General features: G+C 40.9%; 1 protein-coding gene across 3 annotated transcripts in view; it reads right to left on the reverse strand.

Annotated features, from left to right (window-relative positions):
- Positions 1-2,242: 2,242 nt before the first annotated feature.
- Positions 2,243-19,446, reverse strand: part of cep120 (centrosomal protein 120) — a 66,450-nt gene continuing 49,246 nt past the window's right edge. For all 3 annotated transcript variants that reach the window (XM_071400061.1, XM_071400060.1, XM_071400059.1), the window contains 3 exons: positions 15,528-15,626; positions 7,266-7,411; positions 2,243-3,087 (listed from right to left, as the gene is read on the reverse strand). In XM_071400061.1, the coding sequence (XP_071256162.1) occupies positions 2,877-3,087; positions 7,266-7,411; positions 15,528-15,626 (456 nt within the window). In that variant the 3' untranslated portion in view covers positions 2,243-2,876. The remainder of the gene's footprint in view (positions 3,088-7,265; positions 7,412-15,527; positions 15,627-19,446) is intronic.

Genomic DNA, 19,446 nt, shown 5'->3' on the forward strand with positions numbered 1-19,446 from the left:
TGTGTGGGTGGACCATTTCAGTTTGTCCGTGATGTGTACACCGAGGAACTTAAAACTTTCCACCTTCTCCACTGCTGTCCCATCGATGTGGATAGGGGGGTGCTCCCTCTGCTATACCGTAGGATGTGTTTTGAGAAATACTCTTAGGGACTGGAGTCATTTACTGTAATGGGATATTATGCCAACTACACTCCACACATCTTTAGAAATTACCAGGCCAAATAAAGACAGCACTTCAACTTTAAACGAAGTGTAACTTTTTAAGGTTTGAAGAGCAACTACCCCTAAAAAGGAACTTGTGGCATCGATATGAGTCTGAAACATTTATTCTACTGTCAAAATTGACTACAAATTGTAAAGAGGTCAATTTTGGTCATAAAGTCAGTCTCGTCTGTGAGACTTGTGGTTGTGACTGCACCACAACGTAAATTAAGAATGGCCACAAATGACCAGCTGGTCAATATAATAGATCAAGTGCTCACTCTAACAATGGAAATACAAGTCCTCGAAGATGGAAGGCAGTCGGGAGAAGGCGAGATCAGGTGGGACCATTCTAGTCAATGAGAGGGCCGATACGCTTGTGACCAACAGGCACAACTCCGATATAAAGTTGTTTGTTCAGTTGCCAGGACGTTACATTTTCATACTTATATCAATCAGTACACTCGTAACAACCTAAGCATTACAAAACTTCAAAATTTTTGTTTACCAAATTCAACACTCATTGAACTTCAAAGAAAAACTCCTTGTTTGGTGTGTGCAAAAACGGCACCTGCTGGAGACAGGTTGAGACTCTGGCTTCACCTCTTCCTCTCTGGGTTGGATTTGTTTCAATCCTGCCCACAGCTGGTAGCACACAGGTAATCATCAATTCGGAGTGCAGCTGCACACGACGCAATCATAATGCCTGTGGTACATTTGGGTTGTCTTTGGATATCCCGATGGGATTAGTTAGGGACCATAGGTAAATTAGACGTAAAAATTCTAATAGCTCCAAAATTAAATGACTTAAAAACCTCAAACCAACTATAAATTGTAGAAATTAATATACAAATATAAAAAGCATTTCATGAGAAAACTAAAAAGAATTCAACATGAAATATTGTCTAATTTACATTGTAATTTATTGATAGTGCCTAACTAGCCTTGGAGATATCCAAAGTCAAACCAACGACTTTGCCATGGTTGCACACCAGCTTGCCGAAGCTAATTGGCAAAATTATTTGGATAACTTTTCCCACCTGCGAACACACACAAGAAACCCATCAAACCAAACCCCAAAAACAACTCACGTTTGAATTGTCATGGCCACTAGTATTTCGTAATGAACCAAATCAAAGAATATCTATTATATTGACAAGATAGCCAGATGACCATTCTAACAATGGGAATCATTGAAGGCATGCAAGATTAGGTGGGACCATTCTAGCCAATGAGATGGAAGATACGCGTGTCAACAACAGGCACAATTAAGCCGTTGCCGAAATGCCACGTGCGTCCACTAATATCAGTACATTTGTAACAGCCTAAACATTACAGAACTATTTGATCAAATAAGCCTCATGTAATTCGACACTTTCTCATAAAACCTCCATACAAAAAAAAGTGCTCATCTCACATGGACAGATTTTGGGCGGAGTAAATCCTTTGGCTTCGGCTCTCTCGCTGACCAAATTTAAATTAGGCCAAATCAGGAAGTGCGGTCACCCTTTAATGAAGCCTTCATGCTTTATAAGGCCTACAGAAATCCTTCATTAGCAAATAAAACTATGTAGAATGGCTTCTTATGGCACCTTTTGCAAAGCACCAGATGTAGACCTTTTACGTTGCCCTTTATGTCGATGACTTTGTTTATAATTGATTAGTCAAGTTTTATACTGCTTATGAAGAATATATGAATGCTCTATAAAACCTTTAAGATGTTAGATTTAAGTGGGTCCAATGCCAAACAACTAGTTGACTCAACCTAAATGCATGCGATACCATTTTGAATACTATTAAGTACGATTTGACTATTTGACACTGGTATAGAGCAGTGGAGGATGCAGAGGGGAGGACAGCTCATAATAATGGCTGGAATGGAGTAGATGGAATGTCAAACACATGGAAAGTATGTGTTTGATACCATTCCATTAATTCCGTTCCATCCATTACCATGAGCCGTCCTCCCCTCAGCAGCTTCCACTGGTGCAGAGATGAAAACCTACCTGAGCTCACTAACACAAGACTATGACGGTGCATATAATCCCAAAATCATTTATTTAATACACACAAATCAATATACATTCAAGAATCGTCTATGCATGTTAGTCATGACAAACAAATAATTATCACACTATTTCTGGATCTGAAAAAAGAAAAACAAGCTGGTAAATTTACATGTAGCTTTGCTGATGTTACAGCGCCACCTGGTGTATACAGACAACTCATTCAGTATAAATACACCAACGAACCTTCAACCACTTTCATTCTAATAATTTAAACCATATCCATTTGGAATGTAACGCTTGGTAAAATAATTTTAGGCCTTTCCCTTTTCACAATCATCTCTAAAATGTTGACATTAGCCCATAGTATAAAACAGATAACACACACATGTAATAAAGAAAGCCAAAATGAACATGAAAAATAACCAAAAACACTTACACAAAACAAAGTCAATCCCTTGCAAAGGCAGACACCCTCACTTGTTCCTTCAAGTTTTCTGCCTTTGTGCTAGCTTTCTGTCCCTGGAGCTGCTTTCTACTGTCCCTGGAGCTTGAAGTGATCTGATAGTCCAATTCAGACCATTTGGCACACTAGGAATTGATCAACACTTCATATTTAGATGAGTCTGATGGCTGGTTTTCTATCAAGCATTAGCATGAGATGCTAGACTAGTGGTCCACCCTGTGTGCCATGGCCTCTTGGATTTGCCTGTTGAGCTCGCTGATGATGCGGTCTTCGTGTGTGTACACGCCTGTGCGTAACAGAGTGTCTCTCTCCTCCAGCAGCCGGCTGAGGTGATCGTCGGCGCTCTCGTTGAGAGACACGGCGGGGCCGGCAGAGTTGCTGCCCCATGGCCTCTTGTCCTCCTGTTGTTTTAACCTGCAGTAGAAAAACAGCCAGCAGGGGAGGAGGGTAAGATGTTGAATTCAGAAAACAACCCAAGGAAGAGTGTGGCACTTCACATCAAATAAATGACATATCCACATATAAATGACATACACACATAAGTAAACATATAATATATATATATATACACACATATTACATACACATATATACATATATATATATATATATATATATAGACACACATATACAAATATATATACACATGCATATACACACAATCATATATTACTATACACACACATATACACATACACTCATTTATACACACACACACATATATATATATATACATACATACATATACATACATATATATACATACATACATACATACATACATATATATACATACATACATACATACATACATATATACATACATATACACATACATATATATATGTATGTATATATATATATGTATGTATATATATACACACATATATATGTATATATATATATATGTATGTGTGTGTATATATATATATATATATATATATATATATATATATATATATACATATATACACATATACATATATATATATATACACATATATATACATATATATATATATACACATATATATATGTGTATATATATACATATATATATATATATGTGTATATATATATATGTATATATATATGTGTATGTATGTATAAATGAGTGTATATGTGTGTGTATAGTAATATATGATTGTGTGTATATGCATGTGTATATATATTTTTGTGTATATATATATTTTATGGTATATATACACACGCACGTGTTTATATATACACACGCATATATATATATATATATATATATATATACACAAATTATTATATACATACATATATATATATACACATACAGTTGAAGTCGGAAGTTTACATACACCTTAGCTAAATACAATTAAACTCAGTTTTCACAATTCCTGACATTTAGTCCTAGTAAAAAGTCCCTGTTTTAGGCCAGTTAGGATCACCACTTCTTTTTAAGAATGTGAAATGTCAGAATAATAGTAGAGAATGATTTATTTCAGCTTTTATTTATTTTGTCACATTCCCAGTGGGTCAGAAGTTTACATACACTCAATTAGTATTTGGTAGCATTGCTTTTAAATAGTTTAACTTGGGTCAAACGTTTCGGGTTGCCTTCCACAAGCTTCCCACAATAAGTTGGGTGAATTTTGGCCCATTCCTCCTGACAGAGCTGGAGTAACTGAGTCAGGTTTGTAGGCCTCCTTGATCGCACATGCTTTTTCAGTTTTACCCACAAATTTTCTATAGGATTGTGGTCAGGGCTTTGTGATGGCCACTCCAATACCTTGACTTTGTTGTCCTTAAGCCATTTTGCTACAACTTTCGAAGTATACTTGTGGTCATTGTCCACTTGGAAGACCCATTTGCGACCAAGCTTTAACTTCCTGGCTGATGCCTTGAGATGTTGCTTCAATATATCCACATCATTTCCCCTCATGATGCCATCAATTTTGTCAAGTGCACATGATGATGCCACCCCGTGCTTCACGGTTGGGACGGTGTTCTTCGGCTTCACCCTTTATACTCCAAACATAACAATGGTCATTATGGCCAAACAGTTCTATTTTTGTTTCATCAGACCAGTGGACATTTCTCCAAAAAGTACGATCTTTGTCCCCAGGTGCAGTTACAAACTGTAGTCTGGCTTTTTTACGGCGGTTTTGGAGCAGTGGCTTCTTCTTTGCTGAGCGGCCTTTCAGGTTATGTCGATATAGGACTCGTTTTACTGTGGATATAGATACTTTTGTACCTGTTTAGTCCAGCATCTTCACAAGGTCCTTTGCTGTTGTTCTGGGATTGATTTGCACTTTTCGCACCAAAGTACATTCATCTCTAGGAGACAGAACGCGTCTCCTTCCTGAGCGGTATGACGGCTGCGTGGTCCCATACTGTTAATACTTGCATACTATTGTTTGTACAGATGAACGTGGTACATTCAGGCATTTGGAAATTGCTCCCAAGAATGAACCAGACTTGTGGAGGTCGAACCATTTTTTTCCGGAGGTCTTGGCTGATTTCTTTTGATTTTCCCGTGATGTCAAGCAAAGAGGCACTGAGTTTGAAGGTAGGCCTTGAAATACATCCACAGGTACACCTCCAATTGACAAAAATTATGTCAATTAGCCTATCAGAAGCTTCTAAAGCCATGACATCATTTTCTGGATTTTTCCAAGCTGTTTAAAGGCACGGTCAACTTAGTGTATTATAAACTTCTGACCCACTGGAATTGTGATACAGTGAATTATAAGTGAAATAATCTGTCTGTAAACAATTGTTGGAAAAATTACTTGTGTCATGCACAAAGTAGATGTTCTAACCGAGTTGCCAAAACTATAGTTTGTTAACAAGAAATTTGTGGAGTGGTTAAAAAACAAGTTAATGTTTCCAACCTAAGTGTATGTAAACTGCTGACTTCAACTGTAAATATTTATTAACTCAGCAAAAAAAGAAACATCCCTTTTTCAGGACCATGTCTTTCAAAGATGTTTCGTAAAAATCAAAATAACTTCACAGATCTTCATTGTAAAGGGTTTAAACACGGTTTCCCATGCTTGTTCAATGAACCAGAAACAAATAATGAACATGCACCTGTGGAACGGTCGTTAAGACACAGCTTAACAGCTTACAGACGGTAGGCAATTAAGGTCACAGTTATGAAAACTTAGGACACTAGAGAGGCCTTTCTACTGAGACTGAAAAACACCAAAAGAAAGATCCCCAGGGTCCCTGCTCATCTGTGTGAACGTGCCTTAGGCATGCTTCAAGGAGGCATGAGGACTGCAGATGTGGCCAGGGCAATAAATTGCAATGTCCGTACTGTGAGACGCCTAAGACAGCGCTACAGGGAGACAGGATGGACAGCTGATGGTTCTCGCAGTGGCAGACCACGTGTAACAACACCTGCACAGGATCGGTACATCCGAACATCACACCTGCGGGACAGGTACAGGATGGCAACAACTGCCCGAGTTACACCAGGAACGCTCAATCCCTCCATCAGTGCTCAGACTGTCCGCAATAGGCTGAGAAAGGCTGGACTGAGGGCTTGTAGGCCTGTTATAAGGCAGGTCCTCACCAGATATCACCGGCAACAACGTCGCCTATGGGCACAAACCCACCGTTGCTGGACCAGACAGGACTGGCAAAAAGTGCTCTTCACTGCCGAGTCGCGGTTTTGTCTCACCAGGGGTGATGGTCGGATTCGCGTTTATCGTTGAAGGAATGAGCGTTACACCGAGGCCTGTACTCTGGAGCGGGATCGATTTGGAGGAGGTGGAGGGTCCGTCATGGTCTGGGGCAGTGTGTCACAGCATCATCAGGCTGAGCTTGTTGTCATTGCAGGCAATCTCAACGCTGTGCGTTACAGGGAAGACATCCTTCCCCCTCATGTGGAACACTTCCTGCAGGCTCATCCTGACATGACCCTCCAGCATGACAATGCCACCAACCATACTGCTTGTTCTGTGCGTGATTTCCTGCAAGACAGGAATGACAGTGTTCTGCCATGGCCAGAGAACAGCCCAGATCTCAATCCCATTGAGCACGTCTGGGACCTGTTGGATCGGAGGGTGAGGGCTAGGGCTATTCCCCCCATAAAAATCTGGGAACTGGCAGGTGCCTTGGTGGAAGAGTGGGGTAACATCTCACAGCAAGAACTGGCAAATCTGGTGCAGTCCATGACGAGGAGATGCACTGCAGTACCTAATGCAGCTGGTGGCCACACCAGATACTGACTGTTACTTTTGACACCCCCCCTTTGATCAGGGACACATTATTACATTTCTGTTAGTCTCATGTCTGTGAAACTTGTTCAGTTTATGTCTCAGTTGTTGAATCTTGTTATGTCCATACAAATATTTACACATGTTAAGTTTGCTGAAAATAAACAGTTGACAGTGAGAGGACGTTTCATTTTTTTCTGCTGAGTTTAGTATAAGGCTGGCATAAGAATGTCAATGAATAAATGAACCTGGGGGAGGATACAGAGAGCATAAAAAAAGTCCCTTTTGTCTTTGACTAAAGTTGTTTTGAATTAAATTCCATTTAACTGGTCTTAAGTGAACCCTCCAGGCTCTTGGAAGATAAATAATGCTAGCGTAGAATGTGGTAGTTGGTACCTGTTCAGCTCATTCCTGATGTCCTCCAGCTCGTGTTTCTCGCTTTTGACGGCTTCCTTCTCCTCGGCTGCCAGGTAGCGCAGCCTCATGGTCTCCAGCTCCTGCTGCTGCTTCTTCAGCCGTGTCATGGCGCTCTCCTGCTCTCTCTAACACAACATACCAGAGAAGGCTGTTATCGTATCACTCTGTTCTGCAGCACAGCATACTTTCTCACACACAGTAGGAAAACAACCAGGTGTTTGAGGGCTGGGAATTGGCAGGGACCTAAAGATACGAAATTATCACGATACTTAGGTGCTGAATACGATAATAGGGTATCCCAATTCTCACGATTCTATATGTATTGCAATTCAATGTTGCGATTTTATTGCGATGATGTTTCAAACATATTGCTCACTATATATCTGCAGCAGAGAGACAAGAAAGCACGACAAAAATTGTTTTGATTAGTCATGGAAATAAGTGTTGAAAACATGTTGGCTCACTATTGAAAAAGAATAACAAGCTATTGGATGAAGAATACCGGCATTTTGGCGCAGGTACAGCAGACTAGCGCTAGCTAACACCATCTTAAAAAAATACATATATCTATATATACACACACAGTTGAAGTCGGAAGTTTACATACACCTTAGCCAAAAACATTTAAACTCAGTTTTTCACAATACCTCACATTTTATCCTTGTAAAAAATTCCCCGTCTTAGGTCAGTTAGGATCACCACTTTAATTTAAGAATGTGAAATGTCAGAATAATAGTAGAGAGAATTATTTCAGCTTTTATTTCTTTCATCACATTCCCAGTGGGTCAGAAGTTTACATACACTCAATTAGTATTTGGTAGCATTGCCTTTAAATTGTTTAACTTGGGTCAAACATTTTGGGTAGCCTTTCACAAGCTTCCCACAATAAGTTGGGTAAATTTTGGCCCATTCCTCCTGACAGAGCTGGAGTAACAGTCAGGTTTCTAGGCCTCCTTGCATGCACACGCTTTTTCAGTTCTACCCACAAATGTTCTATCGGATTGAGGTCAGGGCTATGTGATGGCCACTCCAATACCTTGACTTTGTTGTCCTTAAGCCATTTTCCCACAACTTCAGAAGTATGCTTGGGGTCATTGTCCATTTGGAAGACCCATTTGCGACCAAGCTTAAACTTCCTGACTGATGTCTTGAGATGTTGCTTCAATATATCCACATAATTTTCTTCACCCATGATGCCATCTATTTTGTGAAGTGCACCATTCCCTCCTTCAGCAAAGCACCCCCACAACATGATTCTTCCACCCCCGTGCTTCAAGGTTGGGACGGTGTTCTTCACCTTGCAAGCCTCACCCTTTTTCCTCCAAACATAACGATGGTCATTATGGCCAAACAGTTCTATTTTTGTTTCATCAGACCAGAGGACATTTCTCCAAAAAGTACGATCTTTGTTCCCATGTGCAGTTGCAAACTGTAGTCTGGCATTTTTATGGCGGTTTGTAGCAGTGGCTTCTTCCTTGCTGAGCGGCCTTTCAGCTTATGTCGATATAGAACTTGTTTTACTGTGGATATAGATACTTTTGTACCTGTGTCCTACAGCATCTTCACAAGTTCCTTTGCTGTTGTTCTGGGATTGATTTGCACTTTTTGCAATAAAGTACATTCATTTCGAGGAGACAGAACGCGTCTCCTTCTTGAGCGGTATGACGGCTGCGTGGTCCCATGGTGTTTATACTTGCGTACTATTGTTTGTACAGATGAACGTCGTACCTTCAGGCATTTGGAAATTTCTCCCAAATATGAACCAGACTTGTGGAGGTCACCATTTGTAATCGCAGGTCTTAGCTGATTTATTTTGATTGTCCCATGATGTCAAGCAAAGAGGCACTGAGTTGGAAGGTAGGCATTGAAATACATCCACAGGTACACCTCCAATTGACTCAAATGATGTCAATTAGCCTGTACCTGTTTCCTCCAGCATCTTCACAAGGTCCTTTGCCGTTGTTCTGGGATTGATTTGCACTTTTTGCACCAAAGTACGTTCATCTCTAGGAGACAGAACGCGTCTCCTTCCTGAGCGGTATGATGGCTGCGTGGTCCCATGGTGTTTATACTTGGTTATATTGTTTGTACAGATGGACGTGGTACCTCCAGGCATTTGGAAATTGCTCCCAACAATGAACCAGACTTGTGGAGGTCTCCAATTCTTTTCTGAGGTCTTGGCTGATTTATTTTGATTTTGTCAAGCAAAGAGGCACTGAGTTTGAAGGTAGGCCTTGAAATACATCCACAGATACACCTCCAATTGACTCAAATGATGTCAATTAGCCTATCAGAAGCTTCTAAAGCCATGACATCATTTTCTGGAATTTTCCAAGCCGTTTAAAGGCACAGTCAACTTAGTGTATGTAAACTTCTGACCCACTGGAATTGTGATACAGTGAATTATAAGTGAAATAATCTGTCTGTAAACAATTGTTGGAAATATTACTTGTGTCATGCACAAAGTAGATGTCCTAACCGACTTACCAAAACTATAGTTTGATAACAAGAAATTTGTGGAGTGGTTGAAAAACTAGTTTTACTGACTCCGACCTAAGTGTATGTAAACTTCCGACTTCAACAGTATATTATTATTACTACAAATCGATACTTGGAAAGTATAATATTATCCAAAATAATATTGCGATACATAACTACAGATTGTTTCCCCAATCACCAGTGTTTACATTGGGACCATGGAATAAAAAGCTGATCATAGAATAAAAAGCATTTTGACCAAGAGAATCCTGTGACGGTTTCAAAGAACAGCAGTTAAGGGACATGTCATGTGTTCCCTGACACTTAACAGTTACTGGTTCAGATATGGACACCGCTTCCCTTTTCCAGACAACCACTGGTTAAAATACAGACATGTTCCTTTTTCTCACACAGCCAGGGCAAAACTCAGTTCATCTTTATTACTGAGTGATATGTTGACACAGAATTAAGTTTAATTTAGTGGTTTCTGTGAACATTAGTCGCCTGTAATACATTTGTTTTACCAAAATTGCTAGAAAAACAAACCACAGAAACATTTCTGGAGCGCACATTGCCAAGTAAGCGCCAAAGCAACAACACTGAAACAATTATGGCAGGGATTTTTGTAAGGCCTCTTGGGCAAAGGATTTCCTTGGATACTGCTGGTTGAAGAGTGCATTAAGTATTTCCAGTGGACAACAGCGCCACGCTAGGGGTTAGGTGTGTGGTACTCCACTGCATTCTCAGTAATGGAGGACAGGCTCTTGGTAAACACAGCCCTCAAGAGTCTGGCTCTCTCAAAGAGGGAGGAGAGAGGACAAAGGCAGCGCAAGCAGGACTGAGTGACCAGTGAATGACCCCCATTCCCAGTGGCCTGCATCCAGAGGGTCAGACTAGGGACTCGCCTGAGTGAAGCAAGCTGCCCAGACGGGCCTCAACTACAGTTTTCTGGAAAATAAGCCGACTGACAGACAGACACCTGGGGGATTTCAAAGCTCCAGTTTTTCAGGTCTCACACTATCTGACACCAAATACCAAGGCGGTTCAGAGTTAGGGGAGTAGGAGGCAGCAGGCATACTTGGGCTCAAATTAACCAGTTGACCGTATCTGCTGTATTAGAGGCTAAGAGATAAGATAAGGCTAAGGGCTAAGTCAGGAATGTAGAAGTTTTCTAAAGAGCTGCATTTCATTTGTACCATCTGGACATTTAGAGGGAAAAGGCATTATTCCTGAGGGGAGAATTTCTTTGCTGCAACGTAGCTAAACATTATGCAGACGAGTTGACAGGTGAAACAAATAATGATAGCATAGCACAAACCAAACAAACGTTAACTACACAGAGCGTATCCAAGCACAGGTCTGACAGATACTCCTAAAAACAAGTGTGACATTTAAATGGTTAACGCCTGGGCTAATGCTTAACATAATACAAACATGATTTATAGGGCTATTTCACATTAAGTTATGAAGCCCTTAGTGCAACATAAATCAACTTGTGTTTTCTTAACATATATCTGGCACTTAGAAAGTCCAGAAAAAAGAGGGTTCAGATTTTCCAGCTGGCTTTTGTCTTTAACAGTTATTAGTGAGGCCTGATAAGCCCAGTGTGCCGACATTGTTGACATTGGATCAGTCCCTCGAAGGGTTCACTCCAGACGCAGCACAGGTTTCAAAGCCCACTATAAGGTTGTGCTGATTTAAAAGTGATCGATGTCTAATACACCTTTGGGGAAGAAATTGGGGCCCATGTAAAAACACACACACACACCGAATGAATCCACATGATATACTGTATGATGAGGCTGTGAAAGGTAGAGTAAAGTTAACTAACGCGGCTTTCTTTATTTGCATTCACACTTATCCTCAAGCTGTTAATTATTTATCATTGACACATGCTGCAAGGATGCAACAAATGTAAAATATTTAGACATCAGGGGGTGGGGGGGACAAAAATTTGATTTAAGCCTAGAGCTGGACAATATGGCCAAAATAACATATCAATGTTTCACAGTATGACAGTATTTTATGTTTTGGAAAAAAAGTTATAAACATGCTATATGAGTAGTTCATTACCCTAGGGATGCAACAATGTGGCTAACTTCATTCTGATTGTTCAATCAAACTTACCCACCCCCAAAAATGTCTGCATTCCCTGCACTTTTGTTATTATTTCCACACTATGCCCCGTAGTTGTGCATGATATGGGCTATATCACACAGTGCATTCAGAAAGTATTCAGACCCCTTTACTTTTTCCATATTGTTATGATACAGCCTTATTCTAAAATTGATAATCCCCCCCAATCTACACACAATACCCCATAATGGCAAAGCGAAAACAGGTTTATAGAAACGTTTGCAAATTTATAAAAAATTGAAATAAATAACTTTTTCAGACACTTTGCTAAGAGACTCGCAATTGAGCTTAAGTGCATCAGGATTCCATTGATCATCCTTGAGATGTTTCTACAACTTGATTGGAGTCCACCTGTGGTAAATGCAATTGATTGGACATGTGGAAAGGCACACACTTGTCTATATAAGGTCCCACAGTTGACAGCGCATGTCAGAGCAAAAACCAAGCCATGAGGTCGAAGGAAGTGTCGAGGCACAGATCTGGGGAAGGCGACCAAAAAATGTCTGCAACATTGAAGGTCCCTGAGATCACAGTGGCCTCCATCATTCTTAAATGGAAAAAGTGTGGAACCACAAACCTCTTCCTAGAGCTGGCCACCCGGCCAAACTGAGCAATCGGGGGAGAAGGGCCTTGGTCAGGGAGGTGACCAAGAACCCGCTGGTCACTCTGGCAGAGCTCCAGAGTTCCTCTGTGGAGATGAGAACCTTCCTGAAGGACAACCATCTCTGCAGCACTCCACTAAATCAGGCCTTTATGGTAGACTGGCCAGACAGAAGCCACTCCTCAGTAAAAGGCACAACAGCCCACTTGGAGTTTGCCAAAAGGCACCTAAAGGATTCTCAGACCATGCGAAGCGAGATTCTCTGGTCTGATGAAACCAAGATTGAACTCTTTGGCCTGAATGCCAAGCGTCACATCTGGGGGAAACCTGGCACCATCCCTATGGTGAAGCATGAGGGTGGCAGCATCATGCTGTGGAGATGTTTTTCAGCAGCAGGATCGAGGGAAAGATGAATGTAGCAAAGTTCGAGAGATTCTTGATGAAAATTATTGACCATAACCTGTTGTTGAAAACGTGTTATGGCTTTTCAACCTCTGCCATATCATGGATTCAGAGCTATCTAATAGAACTAAGAGTTTTCATTAATGGAAGCTTCTCTTATGTCAAACATGTAAAGTGTGGTGTACCGCAGGGCAGCTCTCTAGGCCCTCTACTCTTTTCTATTTTTACCAATGGCCTGCCACTGGCATTAAACAAGGCATCTGTGTACTTGTACACTGATGATTCAACCATATACACATCAGCAACCACAGCTAATGAAGTCACTGAAACCCTTAACAAAGAGTTGCAGTCTGTTTTGGAATGGGTGGCCAGTAATAAACTGGTACTGAACATCTCTAAAACTAAGAGCATTGTATTTGGTACAAATCATTCCCTAAGTCCTAGACCTCAGCTGAATCTATTAATGAATGGTGTGGCTGTTAAACAAGTTGAGACTAAATTAATTAGCGTTACCTTAGATTGTAAAGTGTCATAGTCAAAACATATAGATTCAATGGTTGTAAAGATGGGGAGAGGTCTTTCTATAATAAAGAGATGCTCTGCTTTTTTTGACACCATATTCCAAAAAGCAAGTTCTGCAGGCTCTAGTTTTGTCTCATCTTGATTAATGTCCAGTCGTGTGGTCGAGTTCTGCAAGGAAAGACCTAGTTAAGCTGCAGCTAGCCCTGAACAGAACAGCACGTCCTGCTCTTCATTGTAATCAGAGGGCTGATATAAATATTATGCATGCCAGTCTCCTGGCTAAGAGTTGGAGAGACTGACTGCATCACTTTTTATAAAGAAACATTGTGTTGAAAATCCCAAATTGTTGTTTACATAGTCAACTTACACACAGCTCTGACACACACTTACCCCACCAGACATGCCACCAGGTGTCTTTCCACAGTCCCAAAATCCAGAGCAAATTCAAGAAAGCGTACCGTATTATATAGAGCCATTACTGCATGAAACTCTGTTCCATCTCATATTGTTCAAATACACCTCACAGCACAATGCCTTTGACCTAGATAGTTTGTGTACATGTATTGATATGTAGGCTGCGTGTGCCTTGAAAAAAAACATTGATGTAGTTCTGTCCTTCAGCTGATCTTGTCTATTAATGTTCTGTATTATGTCATGTTTCATGTTTTGTGTGGACCCCATGAAGCTTCTGCAACAGCTAATGAGGATCCTAATAAAATACCAAAACCTGCTCCAGAGCACTCAGGACCTCAAACTGGGGCGAAGGTTCACCTTCCAACAGGACAACGACCCTAAGCATATAGCCAAGACGAGGCAGGAGAGACCTGAAAATAGCTGTGCAGTGACGTTCCCCATCCAACCTGACAGAGCTTGAGAGGATCTGCAGAGAATGGGAGAAACTCCAAAAATACAGGTGTGCCAAGCTTGTACTGTCATATCCAAGAAGACTCGAGGCTGTAATCGCTGCTAAAAGTCCTTCAACAAAGTACTGAGTAAAAGGTCTGAATACATATGTAAATGCAACATTTTTTGTTATAAATTAGCAAACAAAATTAACAAAAACAGTTTTTGCTTTGGATTTATGGGGTATTGTGTGTAGATGAGGATTTTTATTTAATCCATTTTAGAGTAAGGCTGTAACGTAAAAAAGGAGTCTGAATACTTTCCGAATGCACTGTATGTACGTACGTAAATACAGTACAATACCAGTCAAAAGTTTGGACACCTAATCATTCAAGGGTTTTTCTTTATATTTTACATTGTAAAATAATAGTGAAGACATCAAAACTATGAAATAACACATATGGAATCTTGTAGAGACCCAAAAAGTGTTAAACAAATCAAAATATATTTTATATGAGATGTGTATGAGATTCTTCAAAGGAGCCACCCTTTGCCTTGATGACAGGTTTGCACTCTATTTTGATTTAACACTTTTTTTGGTTACTACATGATTCCATATGTGTCATTTCATAGTTTTGATGTCTTCACTATTATTCTTATTCTAGGGTCTGAATACTTATGTAAATAAAATATCTGTTTATTTGTAACAATTTTTCAAACTGTTTTTGCCTTATGGGGTATTGTGTGCAGATTGCTGAGGATTTTTATTTTTATTTAATCCATTTTAGAATAAGGCTGTAATGTAACAAAATGTGAAAAAGGTCAAGGTCTGAATACTTCCTGAAAGGAACTGTATAGCACATATACTGAGTGTACAAAACATTAGAAACAGCTCTTGCCCATTCACCCTCTGAATGGCACACATACACAAGCCATGTGTCAATTGTCTCAAGGCTTGAAAATCATTCTTTGACCTGTCTCCACCCCTTTATCTACACTGATTAAAATTGATTTTACTTGTTAAATCCACAAGGGATCATAGCTTTCACCTGGATTGAACTGGTCAGTCTATGTCATGGAAAGAGCAGTTGTTCCTAATGTTTGAGATATATATATATGACCCCTATATATTCAAACTATAGATTTGCACAAACATTCTGATCTAGGCCTACACCAGCACTGGTATCAGGCTGTATTAGCATACCACAGGCAAATACATTTCTGTTGAATCAAAGTGGTAGTCATCCAAATTGGCCTACCTGCTTGAACCTGGCCAGTTCTTTCAAAGCACGCCCCCACTGCTGCTTGTAATGAAGTTTCGACTTTGTTGTCGATTCCAATGTCCTTTCAAGTTCCACCTTGAATAACAGATAGTTGATTAAAAGATGCAGCACAAACTTAACAAAATAAAGGTAAAAATGACAACCTGTGGTTTTAAGTGGTTACAAACAGACTAAGTGGTTGTAAATAGGTTATACATTGTTATAAACAAGTTAAGTGATTCTCTTTCAATTACAGGTAGCCTAACGGTTCAGATGTCGCTGGTTCGAACCCCAGATCCAGCTAGGTAAAAAATCTGTAGATGTGCCCTTGAGCAAGGCACTTAATCCAAATAGCCCCTGTAAATTGCCCTGGATAAGAATGTCTGCTAAATGACTAAAAAAACAAACATTTTAAAGTACATTGCTAATCAAATTTTATTTGTCTCATGCGCCGAACACAACAGGTGTTATTAAAGATGAATCAATACAGTGGGTACCGGTTAGTTGAGGTAATATGTACATGTAGGTAGAGTTATTAAAGTGACTATGCATACATAATAAAAGAGTAGCAATGCAAATAGTCTGGGTAGCCATTTGATTAGATGTTCAGCAGTCTTATGGCTTGGGGGTAGGAGCTATTTAGAAGCCTCTTGGACATAGACATGGCGCTCCGGTACCGCATGCCGTGCGGTAGCAGAGAGAACAGTCTATGACTAGAGTGGCTGGAGTCTTTGACAATTTTTAGGGCCTTCCTCTGACCCCGCCTGGTAGAGGTCCTGGATGGCAGGAAGCTTGGCCCCAGTGATGTACTGGGCAGTACGCACTACCGTCTGTAGTGCCTTGCGGTCAGAGGCCGAGCAGTTGCCATACCAGGCAGTGATGCAACCCGTCAGGATGCTCTCGATGGTGCAGCTGTAGAACCTTTTGATGATCTGAGGACCCATGCCAAATCTTTTCAGTCTGCTGGCGGGGAAAAGGTTATGTAGGCTCGTGTCACTGGGCAGCTCTCAGCTGTGTATCCCTTTGTAGTCTAATGGTTAGCAAGCCCTGCCACATCCGATGAGCGTCGGAGCCAGTGTTGTACGATTCGATCTTAGTCCTGTATTGACGCATTGCCTGTTTGATGGTTTGGAGGGCATAGCGGGTTTTCTTACAAGCTTCAAGGTTAGAGTCCCGCTCCTTGAAAGAGGCAGCTCTACCCTTTAGCTCAGTGCGGATGCTGCCTGTAATCCATGGCTTCTGGTTGGGGTATGTACAGTTTAAGTCGGAACTTTACATACACCTTAACCAAATACAATTAAACTCAGTTTTTCACAATTCCTGACATTTAATCCTAGTAAAAAAACTCCAAACATAACGATGGTCATTATGGACAAACAGTTCTATTTTTGTTTAATCAGATCAGAGGACATCTCTCCAAAATGTGTGCAGTTGCAAACCGTAGTCTGGCTTCTTTATGGCGGTTTTGGAGCAGTGGCTTCTTCCTTGGTGAGCGGCCTTTCATGTTATGTCGATATAGGACTCGTTTTACTGTGGATATAGATACTTTTGTACCTGTGTCCTCCAGCATCTTCACAAGAACCTTTGCTGTGGTTCTGGGATTGATTTGCACTTTTCACACCAAAGTACGTTCATCTCTAGGAGACAGAATGCGTCTCCTTCCTGAGTGGTATGACAGCTGTGTGGTCCCATGGTGTTTATACTTGCCTACTATTGTTTGTACAGATGAACGTGGTACTTAGCAAGCACATTCTTGTGCTTGCGGTTCTAAGATTGCAAGGAAGGACCAAGCCCAGCTGGTGCACGGTCATGGATAGATGGGAGGAGCCTTCCCACTAGTGCAGCCCCATTAAAACAACTGCTACCCGCAGTTCCAGCTTGCCTACAGTAAGCTAAGAGTTTGTGGGATAAGCTCCTTACTGGCTAAGGGCGCCCCGAGCTTGGACATGCACAAGATGGAAGGGGTGTGGTAGGATTATTTAATTTACTCTGTGAAGAGGTAGGGCTTCAGATATTTTTGAAAGATGGGCAGATGTCTCAGCTTCAGAAGGAACCTGTTTCCAACATTGGGGTGCCAGGACAGAGAAGAGCTTGGACAAGGCAGAGCGGGAGCTGCCTCCCGTAGGAGTGGGAGGGCCAAGAGACCGGAGATCCACTCTTCTTCTCCCTCTTCTGCAAAGGAATTGAATAATCAAGGAGGACGAATAGAGTTTAGCAGCAATACTGGAGGCTAGCTAATCTACTCCCTATACCAATAAAGCTATCTAGCTAGCCAGCCAGCTACCAGTAACTATTAGCAATATGGATAGTTTCCAATGTTGTTTAAAGCATAAATAGTACCTGTAACAATGCAGCTATCTAACATTCAGCGGTTTTTCTGATGAGTAAAGTTTAGGTAGTTAGTCTAGCTACTGTACTCGAAATGCAGCTAGCTTGTTAGCTACCTGGCTTGCTAACTAAACAACAGCTGTAACGACCTAGCTGTAATGTTTACAAGGTTCTCCACAAGCTGGCTACTAGGTGACCAATATAACAGTTGGCCCTAAAGCTTTGTGTAGAGAGGCAAGGAAAGGAACTATTGCCTGTATCAGTGATGGACACTAGCTAGAATACTTATAGCAATACACTAGCTAGAATACTTTTATAGCAATACAGTTACCTACTAATACAATACTTTTTGCACACTGTTTTGACGAGCTAGTTAGAATAAGGCTGTCACTTGGTCAAATCATAAACTGTACCAAATGCATTGCCTGTCAAACATCTGACAATGGATACATACACTACACGCTTGTCGAACATCTAATTCCAAAATCATGGGTATAAATAAGGATTTAGTCCCCCCCTTTGCTGCTATAACAGCCTCCACTCATCTGGGAAGGCTTTCCACTAGATGTTGGAACATTGCAGGGGGGACTTGCTTCCTTTCAGTCACAAAAGTGAGTCGGTCTTTGATGTTGGGCGATTAGGCCTGGCTCGTAGTCAGCGTTCCAATTCATCCCAAAGCCGTTTGATGAGGTTGAGGTCAGGGCTCTGTGCAGGCCAGTCAAGTTCTCCCACACCGATCGACAAACCATTTCTGTATGTGTGTGCGCACAGGGGCATTGTCATGCTGAAAAAGGAAAAGGCCCTCCCCAAACTGTTGGAGGCACAGAAATGTCTAGAAGGTCATTGTATGCTGTTGTATTAATATTTCCCTTCACTGGAACTAAAGGGCCTAGCACGGACCATGAAAAACAGCACCAAACCATAATGCCTCCTCCACCAAACTTTACAGTTGGCACTTTGAATTCGGGGAGGTATTGTTCTCCTGGCATCCGCCAAACACAGATTAGTCAGTCAGACTGCCAGATGGTGTAGCGTGACTGACTCATCACGCCAGAGAATGCGTTTCCACTGCTCCAAAATCCAATGGCGGTGAGCTTTACACCACTCCAGCTAACGGTTAGCATTGCGCCGGGTGATCTTTTGACTGGTACTGTATTTACATACACATACCGTACCAGTCAAAAGGTTGAATACACCTACTCATTCAAGGGTTTTTCTTTATTTTTACTATTTTCTACCATGTAGAATAATAATGAAGACAGCAATACTATGAAATAACAATAACACACATGGAATCATGTAGTAACCGAAAAAGTGTTAAACAAATCAAAATACATTTTAATTTCTTCAAAATATCCACCCTTTGCCTTGACAGCTTTACACTCTTGGAATTCTCTCAACCAGCTTCATCTGGAATGCTTATCCAACAGTCTTGAAGGAGTTCCCACATATGCTGAGCACTTGTTGGCTGCTTTTCCTTCACTCTGCGGTCCAACTCATCCCAAACCATCTCATTTGTGTTAAGGTTGGGTGATTGTTGGGAGGCCAGGTCATCTGATGCAGCACTCCATTTCACCTTCTTGGTGAA

This window comes from Salvelinus alpinus, chromosome 5, assembly GCF_045679555.1.
Source record: "Salvelinus alpinus chromosome 5, SLU_Salpinus.1, whole genome shotgun sequence".
NCBI lineage: Eukaryota > Metazoa > Chordata > Actinopteri > Salmoniformes > Salmonidae > Salvelinus > Salvelinus alpinus.